The 16,804-nt window shown below is 35.6% G+C and overlaps 1 protein-coding gene across 1 annotated transcript; it reads right to left on the bottom strand.

Moving 5' to 3' along the window:
* Positions 1–510: 510 nt before the first annotated feature.
* LOC146141172 (uncharacterized) lies at positions 511–16,288 on the bottom strand. Its single transcript, XM_083392831.1, has 8 exons — positions 16,275–16,288; positions 13,539–13,674; positions 12,827–12,884; positions 4,180–4,368; positions 1,732–1,873; positions 1,570–1,670; positions 1,347–1,511; positions 511–650 (listed from the first exon to the last, which is right to left on the bottom strand). Exons 1-8 carry the CDS (start codon positions 16,286–16,288, stop codon positions 511–513), a joined length of 945 nt encoding a protein of 314 aa, XP_083248957.1.
* Between the last annotated feature and the right edge of the window lie 516 nt (positions 16,289–16,804).

Below are 16,804 nucleotides of genomic sequence, written 5' to 3'. Positions count from 1 at the left end.
ACCAACAGATAAACAAGTTTTTGAATGTTTAACTTACCACTGCCACAGTTGTTGTCCACACCAACACTCCACCTTTCGCTTGTTCCAGTTTCACTTTTCGTTTTGCAGAAACGAATGGGTATAGAAATGGGTGAGAATGTTGACCTGAAAAGGCTATATACTAGAGTCCAACAAAATTTGATAAATAATTAAAATGGTTTAATGCAGTGATTCGGCACCCCTCAAAAATAATAAATAGGTTTTGAGTAGCCGACTGGAAATTTTTCTAAATATTTTACTAAAATGTCACTATAGATGAAACTGGAACAACACAATCCACTTAAAACATATACGAAAATGTCATTCAAAATAATGTTCTCGAATGGTACACAAATAGTTGTATCAAGAGGCTTACAAAGTGAATAAAAATCAGATTCTTAAACATTCTCAAATACCTATCAGCATACTTGAGCATTAGAAATAGCACATCAAGGCGCCGCGGCATCCCAGGTGAGAACTACTGCAAAGTACTTACGAGTTGTAAAGGTCGATGTACCACAAATGTCCGAGATGTTGGGGACTAACCCAAGGTGAATCCTCGTTTGCAGATGACGAATATTTGTAAAGATTGGTTTCGTCCTTGTTATAATAAATCCAAACTCGTTGGGTGTCTTTAATAAATAAAAATAACACTTCGTGAAATTGTTTTGCACGTAATAAATCCGTACGTATCCGAATAGCGAGTTGTTGATTGCAAATGTTAAAACGGTATTATTTTGCAAAACTGTTTTATAAAAGGTTTAACGAAAGCGACATGTATCAAGGTCACGTATATTGTTTATTGTCAAAAGCGCCTGTTATCGCAAACATGCCATTTTCTCCAAATCTCCAGCCTTGCACGGACCAAATACTTCGGATTTATAGCTAAATTAATTTATTAGGTAGTGCAACAGTAAGGTAAAAGTGAAATATCATGTAGTAAGACTTGTTTTTTTTTTGCCTGTTGCCAGTGTGTCACGCGCAAAAAAAAAGTGTGTCCGCGCACCAATTAAATCCGCGCCACCGCTGCGGAAAATACTACAAATTATGAACTGGGGAATATCATGATTTTCGTCCTGGGCTAATTGATTTCTATTGCAGATTTCCCAGCTTAGACTCATTTTAATGCCTTTGGACGAACAAGTATTTTAATGCGTCAGAAAATAGAAACACAATGTTTTACGGGACGATTAGATTTTAATTTTTTAAACCCATTTCGCTTTTTTTGTAAGATTTGGTTCATCCCAATATTTAAAAAGTCTTTATAGCAGCGATAATTCATTTAAGAGTCAATTTTTTTTGACATACTTTTTCAAAACTTAAAATACCTGGTGCATAAAACGTTTCGGGTGACTTGTTGAAGCCCTCGTAGTCAGCCTCAACATCTGTCAATCTTGTTGACAATGGTCCTTTATCTCTATTATAAGCGTAAATAGCTTTGTAACCTGGTTGTGGTAAGTGAAGAGCATACAACACGAATTGCTCCGATGGATCTAAATAATAAGCGCTTTAACTTTGTGTTCTTACAATCAATTCGATATTTAGACTCACCTTCGCTGCAGGTTCCGTTTACGCTGACAACCCACGTTTCATTTGAGTCTTTGACATACCCACAGAAGCTAACGGGGATAGACTCTTTTGAAAAACTGGACCTAAAAACGTCAATAGAAATTTACCGCGTTTTAATTGTGCTATATAAAATTAAACACTTACGAATTGTAAAGGTCGAAATACCACAAAACGTCATCGTTAGGCCTCACCCAAGATGATAAGTCTACGTTTGCAGATCGTGAGTATTTGTAAATATCAGGATTGTCCTTGTTGTAATAGATCCAAACTCGCTGAGTGTCTGTATCTGTACGCAAAAAATATTCGCCAGCAGATTGTTTTCGTATCTCGATAGAGAACACAACTTTACAAAAAGACGTCATAACAATAAATTGAACGAATGGTATCCTCGATTTGTAGGGTGGCATTTATAACATATACAAACTCATCTATATGCAGCAAGTAAAGGTATGTTTGCGGTCAGGATTATTTGCCCTGAGCAGGGGCGCCCGCAGAAAATGTTCCAGGGGGGGGGTCAATCAGGGGCGTAACCAATGAATAATGACGTCTTAAAACAGCAAAGAACGTTTTTCCCGGGTGTTATCAGATTAACGCAACATCTGCGCCGGGCTGTGTGCCAAGTGAGCTAAATTACAAGCTGCGGTTGAGGGGAAATAAGTTGTGTCCTTTGCACACTTAGCACATGGTCTTAGAGTATGCTTAAAGAGTATAATTTTGCGTTAACCATCATTACTTAAAAATGGAGACTTTGAAACGCGCACGACAGTCACCATTATACCTCCTTTTAAGAACTGCTTCAGTTAAACAAATGTTGATGTTACCCCATAGGCGTAACCAGGGGAGGGGGCTGAGGGGTCATGCCCCCCAAAAAAAATTTATTAAAAGTTATTCTTAATAATTTGTTTTTTTAGCACTTATGAGCAGTACCATAACATTCGATCACAGACATACAACACCTTCAATTGCCATGCATTGCTACGTCACAAACGATATAGTTAATATTACGTTTGCTATACATTAATGTAGTTTTACTACTTTTAGACAGTTTTTGCTCTTTTAACGGTTTTGGGTATTGCGTTAACACTCAGCAAGTTGCTGCTCGAAAAGGTTTGCTGGCATTGTAATTTGTGTTCGTTACGGCAGTTAATACAATGACAAAAGCTAAACAAAAAAGTCCAAACTTTTTGGCACCCCCCAAAAATTTTCGGCTGGCTACGCCACTGTGTTACACCAACATCGGATATTAGCGCAGAGACCGAATAGCGAGGAACATATTTCGTATAACTCGACGTTTTTAGCGAGTAAAATGGAAAGAAGGTTTGACTTAGCGTTGTCAATTGTCGAATACACACTTGCTAATCAGTCAACCTAAACAAATAACGAAAGAGAAAAACTTCCAGCGTTTACGGTCGACCAAACAAAAGACGAAAAACGGCGTTGTGCCCTCGATTTTGGTTTCGCAATAGATTAAGACGCGTGACCCAATTACTTGAAAAGCACGCCGCTTCGAACAGTTTGTTAAGCCATGGCAAAAACGAACAAAAAACGATAATATCACTTACAAAAGGGGGTAAGAACTCCCGCCCCCTGGATACGCCACTGGGGGCAATTGATAATGTATAATATTTTAACCTTCATAAGTAATACATATTACACTTATAAATAATACTAGTAATCGCATTTTGAAATTCCAGGGGGGGCAAGTGCCCCCCCCCCCCCTTGCCACCCCGCGGGCGCCCATGGCCCTGAGCAAACTGAGCGTGCAACGATTTTTATGGAGCAATATTTCCAAAAGTTGTGACGTTACAGAGTTACATTCTTTACAGTTCTTGTTTTGGCTTAACCTTCCTAGAAAACATACTTTTAGCAAAAAAATATTAAAATAATAAATATTCATAAGTTTGGATCTTAATATTCAGCGATATTAACCCTTAACTGTTGAGCCAACAAGTTCAAATTTTAACGATATAAACTTGGAGGCACCATCTTTAACAAGAGCCATAAATCGTGTTTAAATTTAATGTTCCTTTCGCAATTCATAACTGCTCAAGTTTAAAAATTCCTTTTGAAATTAAAGTACCCAAAAAGCAATTAATAGTGACGTTACAGAGTGAAATTTTTACACATTCCTTGTATTGGCTACACATTTTCCAGCAAAAAGCTTTTTCAACACAAACTTTTAGCTAAAAATATTTAAACAAAATTAATATTCATAAATTGAAAATAGGGTCACCGCTCTACAAATTAAGCAACACTCAGTTTTAAAGAAAAAATTAAAATCTGCTTGCTGCATTCTTTTAGTCATTAAAATCCTATGAAATAAAATCACCAGTTGCCAACCGACCATTTTAAACTCTATAAATGCACGTATATAAAAGACTGTTTAATTTTTAGCTAGTGCCGAATTTTGCTCCACAGCATGACTGATTAATGTCGAAACATTTGCGAAGTCTCCTGGCATAAAGTTTTACAAATGAATAGGATTCTAGACCAGCGCCAAAAATAAATTCAGTACATGCCTCGAATTCAACGAAAGTATAATTCAGCAGGTTTATATATTTTACACATGGCCACAAGTGTGAATTTCTTTACCTGCTTGTTTTACAAAGTTGTACTTTTGCCTCGAAGCTCTAATCACAGTTTCATTGACTTTCGTATCTCTGGTCACAGACAAATATCCACCTAGCTCTTCGCATCTTTTCTCTGCCGTATACGCATCGCTCAACTCATCCGATAAAGTGATCACGCTGTCGCCAACCGACGATAGATCAGGTGCGCAATCTAAAAAAATGAGTTCGGATAACATATTCAGGGCATAAATTAGTCGTTTTAAAATACATAAAAACACAAGCCCAAAATTTGACGTATCAAATTTTGAACGTAATTTTACCTAATACTTACAACTTATTTAGCTTTCAAATTAAGCTCGGCAGTTTTAAACAATCAATAAAAGTTTTTTTGTTTTATATCAAATTTTATTTATTTATGGTAATTAGTTTTTCTCACCTTCCCCAATTGCGCTTTGGCAAAACGAAAGCAACAGAATATTTAAAACAACAAGATAATACATGCTAGATAAAAAATATGCAATTTATACGATCTTTTCACCAAGAATAAATTAGTCTAACAACTAACAACGATTTAGTGGTGAAACTAAAATATAAAAATATATACTTGAACAAATTTATAAAAAATATATACTAAAAACAAATTACATGACCTGCTAGTTATAGAACGTGACCAAACTTAAGTAACAAATGATCGAGATTTGACTTTTAATTTACCTAAAAAGCTTATCGTCAGTTATTTCGTTTATATCTAATAGGCTTTTTTTAAATCATACTAAATTAGGCTATAATACCTCGGTAAGTTCTACGTAAATCGGTCTATTATAGATTTTATATTAGGTAAGTGCTACTAATCTACAAGGCACAACCTTACACAAAGCCTTAATCTCTACTTAACACATGCACATGCCTGTTTCACTAGCAATTTATACAGTTTGGCGCCTACGCATAAACTGCTGTCGTTAAACTAAGCCATTATAGCCGTGAACGAACAAGTCTTTCGCTTTATTGTTTACCAATTTGCGCTTGCTTTATTCGAGTGACAACATTGGTTTGCGCTGCTCGTGCAATCTTTTTATAACCTGTAAAACTAGGGACGTGCAACACAAGGCTTGCCTAATTCATGTTGATAATGTTGACGAGGGCATTCGTTTTATAAGAATCACGCTTAGTTACATCCCAAACTTTGTGTACTGTGATACGTAGGCCGTAATTGTTGGACCAAAAGCAGCTTCAGAAGGGCAAGATCTGCTGAACACATATGTGGGTGTGTACCCTTTATTAGTTACACTGCCTTATATCTGGCCAATTTATATTCTGATGACAAACTCTACTAGCAATACTTATAGTCCAGACTCGCCTATTAACGAAAAAAAGCATAACTTATTTCACAAAGAGGTAAAACACACGTTATGACGCAACAATGCGTGTAGCCGCAGTACACTAAACTTAAGGACAATGTGACCACGTATACTATATCACTGTCATAGATGTAACGCACCGCTTCTCAACCGATGCGCCGCGGCGCACTGGTGCGCACTGGTGCGCCATGGAAGGCTTTGAGTGCGCCGCGAGCCAAATAAAAATATTTTAATATATATAAAGCATGTATTTTTTTACTTTCCTATTAAGCCTAGCCAGTGGAAAACACAATAATACCTACAAAGTAAGACCTTAAAAGCAACCATTAGCAGCGACCTAATAACGCCATATTCGCAGTAATAACCATGACAGATTAAAATATAAAATAGTCGAGATAAGACCTGTACATGTCGAAATAAGTCCAAAATGAATCGGAATATGACTATTCTTAGGTTCCGAAGACTGATATACGCACAATTGTGCTTTGAAGTTTGGCTTAACCCGGGCATTTCTCCTAAAAATCAATTGCAATTTCATTTTCCCTTTGGATTAACGTTTCCTGCGTTATGGGCAGAAAACACGGGTAGGTTGGGGCGCTTACATATTTGGACTGCGCACAATGTACGAAAATATATTTTTTTATTTAGGCCTATTGCACTTAAATCGTAAATACAGACAAATGTAAGAAGCCTACCAATAAACCACAAGCTAAATCCCTAGAAAATTAAACTTGAACCTGAGAAATTTAACCGGGTAAATTTAAATTTAAACAATATAATTATATTTTTTTCTGTATTGACGTAATGTAATTAAATATGAATATTAACGTCGTGTCATAAACTTAGCGGTTGAACGGTTTTTTCATTCCTCGTTACGTCATAATATTCCGTTCTCTCTCTCTCCCCTCTCTTTGACATGAACCAGATATAAAGAGTCTTAGGGACCTAGGAATAGTACCAACAAACCAAAGGTATCACCCTAACCCGCTACAGAACCACTACTTTAAATACCCTAGCTTCAGAATAGGCGTCACAATGTAACGCGTCCCCCCACTAGGAATCAATGATTTAAATGTTTTGTTCATAATTTGTCTACCATTATCTGTTATGCGCAGACAGGACAATAAGTTAACCAACACTTTTGTCGATTTTACTGCACCATAATTATAACCTAATTAAAGGCTTTTTGAGCCTTTAAAGCAGTGTTTCCTTACTTGTGGCTATTTACCCCTAACTGGATAAAAGGTATTTAGAATTCGGGGTTTTACATTTTCAACGTTCATTGAAATACAAAACTATGTAGCCATAACTTACATTGTTTAAATAATATTAAATTCTAGTCTAAGAATCTAAGGAAGAACAAAAGTGAAATTCGACAATTTTTTCACTGAACTGTGGATATTTTAGCAGTAATGACAAATTAATCCTTCGCGTATTTTAGACACACACTGTTTTACTTTCTATTGGCGAAGTGGGAGCACATCGTTGTGTGGGTTATAGCGTAAATGTAAATAAAGGCCCCTGGTTAAACTTTGGTGCATTGACGCGAGTCAGACGCAATTGTTGTCATTTCCGCTCATTATAAAATAATTTTTGACCTGCATAAACATTGCTACGACCCTCTTGTTTATTTTTGTGAAACATATACAATATATAGATATATATAATGCTATACAACTGTTAGTTTTTCGGATTTTGATATGTATAGACAAGCACACATGTTACTTTGACCGATTGGTTTAAAATCTACAAATTTGAGTTAAAAGCGTTTAATATTGAAGGTGTTTTTACCATTTTTCGGTTTATTTCTGCCGTTTTTTTCGCATCACCCTCAAGGGACGAATATGCGAGAATAATCGAGCCTGTATCAACACGAAAGCTATAACGTGTAATTTTCAACAACCTACCTAAGTTAATTTAATTGTTTGCTAATCATTTAACTTTCACTCTGTCGTGGTATGTCAAAATTTGTACCCTTTAAGGCAGGGCTGCGGAGTCGAGTCGGGACTCGGGGAGTCGGTTTGTTTTGCTGGAGTCGGACTCGGGACTCGGACTCGGGACTCGATTAAGACCACGTAAAACTACTTGAGTCCCGAGTCTGACATGCGCATGCGCAGTGCCAAATTTTATAACTGATATGGCCGCCAACTTTTAATTGTAAAGGTGGAATAGCAAATGGTGAATAGTTTCCAACCATGTGTCATGAGTAAATAATTATACGACACCCCTGTAAGTGAATTGCCTAGATATCCACGTTATTTTATTTTTTTTGGCAAAATACAGAGTGTAGGGTCAAGGTCGGAATCGGGACTCGACGAAATCGCACATTTGACCGAAGTCTGACTCGGGACTCGGGTTATTTTTAACCGACTCCGCAGCCCTGCTTTAAGGACTAGGTATATTTGATACCTGGTAATTTGTTTCTATAATGAGACACGATATTTGGTTAAAATTTAATGTCAATTCGATAACAAATGACGCCATTACACCATGCCCAAATAAAGAAATTTAATCTAATAGGAACATGCAATAGTAATATTTTTAATGTTTAAAGAGCCCGAAATATCGGACAAAAACCGATACGATAACTGTGTATCGGTTGTGGGCTCAGATCCGATATAATCGGACATCCAATAAAATAAGGGGAAATTTTTCGTAGGCTATAACGTGTAATTTTTAACAACCTACTTAAGTTACTTAATACGTCATTACGATATGGCCTAAGCAAAATTAATGAAATAGAAACAAGAAATCGTAATTTCTATTTTCAAGAAATCGTAATTTTTTAATCGGCCCAGAATTACAAACAAACGTAAAACTTTAAGTTGTACCATCAATAGTTTAGACTTGCGTGATATTCAAGCAAACAATCCCGGCAAAAAATACGTCATACGAGAGAAAGAACCTCCAGAAAATAAAAGTTGCTTACCCGTGAGTTCGCGACGGCGCTCGCTTGAGATGCGCGACTTTCTCTCATAGAAAGATACTAATGTTTTTTTATCTGATGGGAGCACATGACTTTCGTTTCTCGGCAAACTTATGGCGTTGACAATCGAAAATTGACCGGCGGGAAAACTTTGCCATTTATTATAAAAAATGTAGTATAGAAAGACAAGTTCTAAAAACACTAAACCGCCTCGGTATAAAACTTGATTACTATATTCACGTCGTTACCTTACAACGTTTTCATCGGAATCAGAATTTCTGACCTACACATCTTTTACAAAAAAATTACTTAACGTTGCAAAAATATTTCATTTTTAAATCTAAATAATCTGTTTTTGCTTAATGACGGTTGTGAAATAACACAGTAGCGAACAAAAAAGTCCAGACGTACTGCAAAATATTGTAAAAAAAACTTATTCTGGGTTGCAATTTTTTTTCGACAGTTGTATAATACAACTCTGCTAATTAATAACTACGGAAAATCTAAACCAGTGGTTCTCAAACTTTTGAACAGGGAGCGCACAAAGAAAATAAACAAAATTGCGGCAGACTTTTTATCGTTGCCTTACAATTACGCTTACTACTTAGCAAAGTAGTTCATAATTACTTTTGCTAAACGAATAGGTCGAAAAAAGTTAACACAGTCCCGCAGCATGCTTAAGAATCTCACCACTCGAAAACCACTGCTCTAAATCAATAACAAAACCCACGCGTATCCCAATAAGATTCACTTTTGATAACATGTGTAAACTCTGTGGAATTTGCCCTTCTTTACATTCAATGCTAAAACATACAATCAACACAATAATAGCAATCAACACAATAATAACAATCAACACAATAATAATAACGGTAATAACTAAATAACACGCACAATATTTAATAATATCAGTCTTTTGTTAACTGACTCTTCGGATTCTATGTCTATTGTTACGTCATAAACATAATGCTGGCCTAAATAAATAAAAAATGGTACGTTTGGTAATCTTTACAAATTTTTTGGAATTTTACGATATAACTAGAAGAGCCACAAAAAACATGCCGGAGAGCCGCATGCGCTCGCGAGCCGCAGTTTGCCCACCCCTGATCTAATATATGAATTACAACAACGTAGCAGGGGTACGTGATCTATCAACACTCTGCGATTCGGTCATCTTAGCTGCAGAGTGCATGGAAAGTTTACTACATACAACCAACCCACCAAACGCGTGTATCACAGTGTAACGTCAAAACAATCCGGGGAGTTTAAGGAATTGCATCAGATAAACTTTGAGGAAACAGCTGACCTAATACAAAGGAGTCAACGATTGCACTGTATACGAACTTACTGTGAACACTAGCTAACCCTTCGTTACCCATTTCTTTATTTAACTGCTGAAAGATGCGATGCTCACTGAAGACAAAATGAAATAGGACTGCCTCCAATAATAATCCATACTAAAACAACGAGAACACGTATTTATGTGTATTTTATGCGCTTGACATTGGTTTCTTTATACGATTAAAATTTTAGTGCGGTGGTTATCAAAACTCTTTTAATTTGCGGCACACTAAAAGCAAATCAACAAATAGTCGCCGCGCACTTCTAGAAAACAGCAGATTTTGAATTTAATAATCGCACCTTATACAAGGCAAGGCAATAGGTGAATGCCTTTAAATTAACATTTTTTTCGTGCATTTAAATCTCGAATGCTTAGATGCATGAGTGATTATAATGCAAAGAACGTATTTTAAAAGTTAAAAAGATGGCTAAATACTTAGGATCTGTCAAGACACACGTGACACAGTTTAAAGATTACTGATATGGAGGAAAGTTTTCCCTTTTTACAAACACTTTCGAGAAAAAAAGGTTTTTCGATTTTTCCTAAATGGATACTTAGATGATAATTGACTTAATTCAGACGTTATTAAATCACATTAAGGTTTATTATAATAATACCCTGAGTCGTATTACACAGCATCAGTTAGAAAGACATGCTATTTTTTTGAATTTTTTTTGAAAACTACAGAAAATACTTGCTTTAAAATAACTTAATTCCCCATTCAACATGTTAACAAATAAGTTTGACAAAAAATTCCTTTGTTGCTACAGTGATATTTATTGTTTTCAAATAAACTTTTTTTAGGACTTTTGACACAGGCATGAAAATAAGCATATAATTCGCATACCAGCTAATATTGAGTTTACCGTTTGTTTGTACGAAGCGTATATGTTTGTTTAAACTTATAGACCCAACTATTCACCTAAGAACAACATAGCTGTGACATGTTGAAAATTTCGTCATACGTTGAACTATTGCCATCTTTTTCACTTTGGTTGACAAAATAACCCAACTTAAGTAAGACTAGGCATTATTATTCATAATTATTTACTGCTGGATAGGTTTGATTGCTTTAAATTATAATATAAATATTTTTCTAATTGATAGTAGTGATATTACACGATTTTGGGCTGCGTGCTTTACTTAGGTGCTAGACCAGTGGTTCTCAATCTTTAACTTCCGTGGCCTATTTTCGTAGCACAAAAATTCTGTGGCCCAATAAATGTTTATTAAAAAACAACTATAAAATAGGTTTAGAACAAAACACAGCAGAACATATTTCAAAACAGATTATTTATTCAACCCTGCATTAGTGAGATACTTGCTGCTGAACAATAAATTTACATTCCTTTTTAATTCCTCCCCAAGCCATTATTGCTGTAAAATTAAGTATAGTGACATAAATGAAACTGAATTCTTCAGTAAATGTAGCTATTTTAAATTGGTCTGTGGCCCAATAAAATGTTTCCCCGACCGTTTCGGTCCCCAAAAACACCTTAAAAAAACATTGTCCTTGATGAATACTAAATTAGGATACAATATCTCTGTAATTTCTACGTAAAGCCAGTCTACTGTTCACAAATTTTATGTAAGTGCTTCCCGAAAGGCCCAATCTTCTAATAAACAAAAATCTCGATTTAACATATCCACATGCCTGTTTCACTAGCAACTTTTAAAAGGATTCTTTAATATTACACAATTAGGCTAAAATATTCCTCCAATTTTAACGTAAAGCGGTCTATTGTCGATTTTATGATAGGTAAGGGCTTTCAGAAAGCACAACCTTCCAAAAAGCCTTAATCGCTACTGAACACATCCACATGCCTGTTTCACTTGCAACTTATACAGTTTGGCGCCTATGCATAAACTGCTGTCGTTAAACTAAGCCATTATTACCGTGAACGAACAAGTCTTTCGCTTTATTGTTTACCGATTCGCGCTCGCTTTATTTGAGTGACACCATTGGTTTGCGCTGCTCGTGCAATAATTTTATAACCTCTACAACTAGGGACGTGCAACACAAGGCTAGCCTTATTCATATTGATAATGTTGACGAGGGCATTCCTTTTATAAGAATCACACTTAGTTACATCCCAAACTTTGTGTACTACAAGGGTGTCCAACTCAAACATGCTGACGTGCCAATTTTTATCTTATAACTTCTTCCCGTGCCAAAGTCTAGCAACTATTTTTTTTTCTAATATTAAAAGCGGTTTTATACAAAAAATGATACCAGTATAGTGTTATAAGATCAGAAGTAATTGTTTGCTGTCGTGTTTGTTGCCGTAATTGATGGGATTGTTTTCTATTGTGAATAAACAATGTCACTTGGCTGATATTTGGTTTAAAATTTCTGTTAATCCGATACCAAATGACGTCATTACTACATGCCCAAATAAGGAAATTTAATCTAATAGAAACATGCAATAGTAATATTTTTGATGTTTAAAGCCTGCAGTATCGTACAAGAACCGATACGATAACTTTGAAACCTGTATCGAGTCAGATCCGATATTATCGAACATCCAGTGAAACAAGGGTAAATTTTTGAAGACTAACAACGTGTAATGTACAGCAACCTACTTAAGTTACTTAATACGTCATTACCATATGCCAAATAAGCAAAATTAATGAAATAGAAATAAGCAATAGTAATGTTTTTAAACATTAAATACTGGAGAAGAACCGATACAATAACTTTGTATCGGTTATGGGCACAAATCCCATATTATCGCACACCCCTACAGTTTGAATAGAGGGATCAGCTGGCCCTACGTGTTCCTCTATTTAATATTAGACAAATACGGTCATTTACAAAGATCGCTAAAGCTTAACCACTTTCCTTGTACTTTGGAGCATAATGGTTGGAGGTTGTAGTAAGACGTAATAAGAATATCAAACCCCATACAGAAGTAGGTTGCATTTTGGACGTTTCGAATAACTCTTTATTCATTTTTAACATCTATGTTTTATTCATTTTCAACATCTATGGCTTTGATATTCCTTGCACTGATTTACAAGTATCGCCTTGATTTAATTTTACCAATGCACACAATGTTCGCAGCGGAGAGAAGGCTGCTTGCTGCTTTTGTTTGAAGAACCTGACGGCAAACATTTGTGTGTGATGAAAATTCAACGAACAAAGTCTGATATGCGGTTAGATGTTAATGTAAAACTTTCGATAGTGATGTGTATGTTTCAATGATCTTAAACACACAGTTCCTTTGAAATACATTTTCGCTTGTTTTATATGCAAAGCGCTAATTACGCAGAATTAAGCTATTATGTTACGAAAACAATTTAGGCAGATGTGGGTTCTGAGAACATAGGAACCGTTTTATTTTATTTCTACAAAAAACGAAACTATTGTTTAATTATAAACAGTTACATTTTTTTAAATACGTTTTATTTTAACACGCCAAATTTTTTTAGCTTATAGCGCAAAAACATCTGGAATAATTTTCTATATGCATAAATATTCTAAGTCATTTCCATTTGACTAATTGACATCATAGCCTTTTATCAAATAAACCAAATATAACTGTTAGATAATATACTGTGGAAAATAGCCACCTGAAATATTTTATTTCAACGTACGTATCTTTCATTTTAGGGATATCAACATTATTGGTGTTGATAGGTAAATTAATTTAAAACCACCAAGTACCAATAGACATACAATTCCTCGAAAAGTAAATATAGAAAATAAACCTTATATGCAGCCTAGCTTAAAGCCTAAGTTAAAATATGCTTACCAAGTTGTCCACCATGTTTGGTCTCATATCTCCGAGGTCTTTGATGGTCCGGAAAACGTCGACTCTGTTTTGTGACTTGAGACGTTCCAGAATGTTCACCAGGGCAATGAATGTCGCAGTATTGTCGCAACCGTTTCTAAACACAAAAGGTATATACAAATAATAAATCATTTACTGGATAGTTACACATATATACGTTGACGACTTTTAAACAAGAAGTAAAGAGCAGAAGAGACATTTAATGATTTATGATGATAATTATGTTTTTCTGATGAGCTTAAAATAATCTATTGATGGGGGCTTATTCGTACAAAAAATCGCAGTTATGGCTGTTATTTTATTAGAAAACTTCCTTATATGTTCAATTTGAACTGTTTTTGTAATACATTTTTTTTTACATTTTTCTATAGCTGCGTACTCTTAGGGGGTCGGGGGATAAAAGTTAAAAATACTTTTTTCTGCTGTCCGGTCATTAAACGGATGAGTAATGCAGCGTTTTATAAATGCTGTTCAAACAACTGTCATACGGTAAACAGCAGGACCTGTTGCATTTTACGCTGTCTTTCTTTTCAGTTCTTTCGTCGATTTTTTGATTTTCTTTGTTATTTAATTCCGCTTATGCTGAAAAAACACAATAATAACCACCCATTTGCTTAATGTGTTTGTAAAGAGGTATCTCTATTGGTAATTTTTTCATATTTGCTTCGCGTGTGTACTCCAAAAGTCTGCTTAAAATCGTTCTGGCTATTTCTTTTTCCCGTTTGCATCCAGCCTACCGAGGTCGTTAACTGACCACTTCGCTTTTCTTGGACGTTAGTTTTATATAAATTCTACTATACAGGAAACAACGAAATACATGCCTTACCGGCAAGAAGTGTTTTAACTGCGCTGTAAGTTATTTTAATGAAAGCTAAGCTATGCCAACTTTTTCGATAGTAGACTACAATAAATCTATAAGCGACCTGACAGTATGCAATTTGAAATACATTGGCAGTTAGTGGTGGCCAAGCTCCCTTGTTAAAATATATATATTCTATATAGGCGCCAGGTTACCAGTTAAGCTCCTAAATGTTTTGTTATCAGAATAATAGTTGCAGTGCGATAGCATTTGTTTGCTATTCGCAATGTAGGTTATACACGGATTGATATTGGCTAGTCATTAGCTATATAGGAACACACAGTAAGGCCTCGAAATCAACATTACCTAAAGCAGAATAATCTATAATACTATAGTACAGTGGTTCGCAACCTTTTATGGGTTGTGGCACCCCTAAAGTAATTTTGTAGAGTAACTCACTTTAATGTCTAGTGGTTTACTATAATTAAACGAAACTGGAACAATACAAATAAACTCTGAGCAATGTAGGAATTATATTCTGATTTATTACATTATAATTATACACATAGAATAAGAGGCTTCGTATGAATAGCAAAATTAAAATTCCTAAAGATTCCAAAATATCTCGAGGCACCCTTGAGCATTAAAAATGGCACACCAGGGCGCCGCGGCTTAAAAATGGCACACCAGGGCGCCACTGCTATAGTATGAAGCCAAATAGGCAGACGTATACCTAGCAGAACAAGATCGAAAATGGTCATAATAAGACCAAACATGTCGGATAAGGCCTGAGTCGACCAAATAACGACAAAATATTTGTTTAAAACATTTTTTCAAAGACTTTATAAAACATTTTCATAAAACTTTTTGCCACTTGCATACGTCTTTGCGAGCATGTGCCTGTGGATCTGTTATGCGTCACCATTCTTATCGCTTTTTACTTCGTGAATTTTAATAGTCATCATTTATACTTTGACCTAATGTAGCACCGTTGTGCTTGTCGATAACTCGATACATATTGTCTTTATACAGTGCAACCTAATTCCTCTATCACACGTGGGATTGTGAATCAGACAAGGATTGTTTTAGGTGTAAGACCTTTGGTGTAGCCAGCCATACCGCGCTTATTTAAACAGCTTGTAAGCCACTGAAAGCAGAGGTTCGAATCGAACAGACAAGCACTTAAATTGGTCCCTTTAAAAATTTCCCCTCAAGCTTCACTGACCCAGGCAAGACTTGCCGCGTCAGCATTCCTCGGCTTTGTGACGCAACAGTCGTGCGAGACGTCCGTCGGCCCGAAAAAAATGCGTCAGCAGAAAATAATGGAAAAGTTCCGAAATCTGCCGCTTCGAAGTTTTGTGCGTTTTTTCGGCACCAAAGAATTTCAGAAACGCAAAAAAAGTCAAATAAGGACAGGTTCTGATTAGAAATCTCGCGTTGGTCACTGGTTTCTAAAAATTAACTGCAGTCAGGGTGGTTGTGCTTCAAAGATACACAAACTTACGGGACTCTTTTTGGTTTAAATGCAAAAGCCTACACACGAAAAGCAGTCAATATATATTCAAATTGCCTTTGTTTTATGCAACACGACAGTAGGCCATTTCAACGGTTTAAAGCCAGCATCGGTTACACCTAGATAGGTTATAAACGCCAATCTGCTATTAGAGTAGACAAATAATAGCAGTTTTGCATTAGTAGTTACTTCTTGTAGTTGTATATGTCGGCATTTAAAAAAGTCTATATGCACTGGGATTTTCGCTGGTTTAAAATGTAGGCCTACATCGCTATACCTAACGACATTGGAAGGTCTTAAAAAGTTAATGAAAAAAAAACATAGTTTTTTTAGGTTACTACTAAAGCCTTTTTCTAGTGGTTTCTTTGTCAACTTGTCCACTTACGTTTGAAATGCCATATAATTTGTTCGGAATCGAATCGTATCTACATTACCAAAAACCTTGACCGCTTTGCCTGCGACATAGGGTTCAGTTGAACTGGCCCTTAAACAAGAGGTATTTTAAATCTTTTTTAAATTGATGTACGACAAAGGGCAGTTTCTCACAAAATACTTGATTTAAATTTAAAAGAGCTAAACAGTTCGGGAAAATACACACAGAAAGAAAAAGGCGAAATTTTTATAGTGTGAACTGTCGATTTTCACTTAATATTTGCCGTCAATGTGTTCTCTTTTTGTCTTGTTGAGTAAAAGGATAATTGCTAATTAACACACTTTTTTCGTGCTCTTTACTAAACATTTGCCAGCAGTTTACCACAATTCTTCAAGGTCGTGCATTATCCGTAAGCTAATTAGTCATTTTTGTTTTACAAAGGTCGAAATATTAAAATACAGCGAACCAAAGATCAGAAAACGCTGTTCCTTCATCAAAAAAAAAACGCCCTCAGTCACGTCATAACAAAACGAAAAAGCAGC

The sequence above is a fragment of the Ascidiella aspersa genome, chromosome 6, assembly GCF_963924565.1.
Source record: "Ascidiella aspersa chromosome 6, kaAscAspe10.2, whole genome shotgun sequence".
NCBI lineage: Eukaryota > Metazoa > Chordata > Ascidiacea > Phlebobranchia > Ascidiidae > Ascidiella > Ascidiella aspersa.
This window is presented reverse-complemented; position numbering and strand designations above follow the sequence as displayed.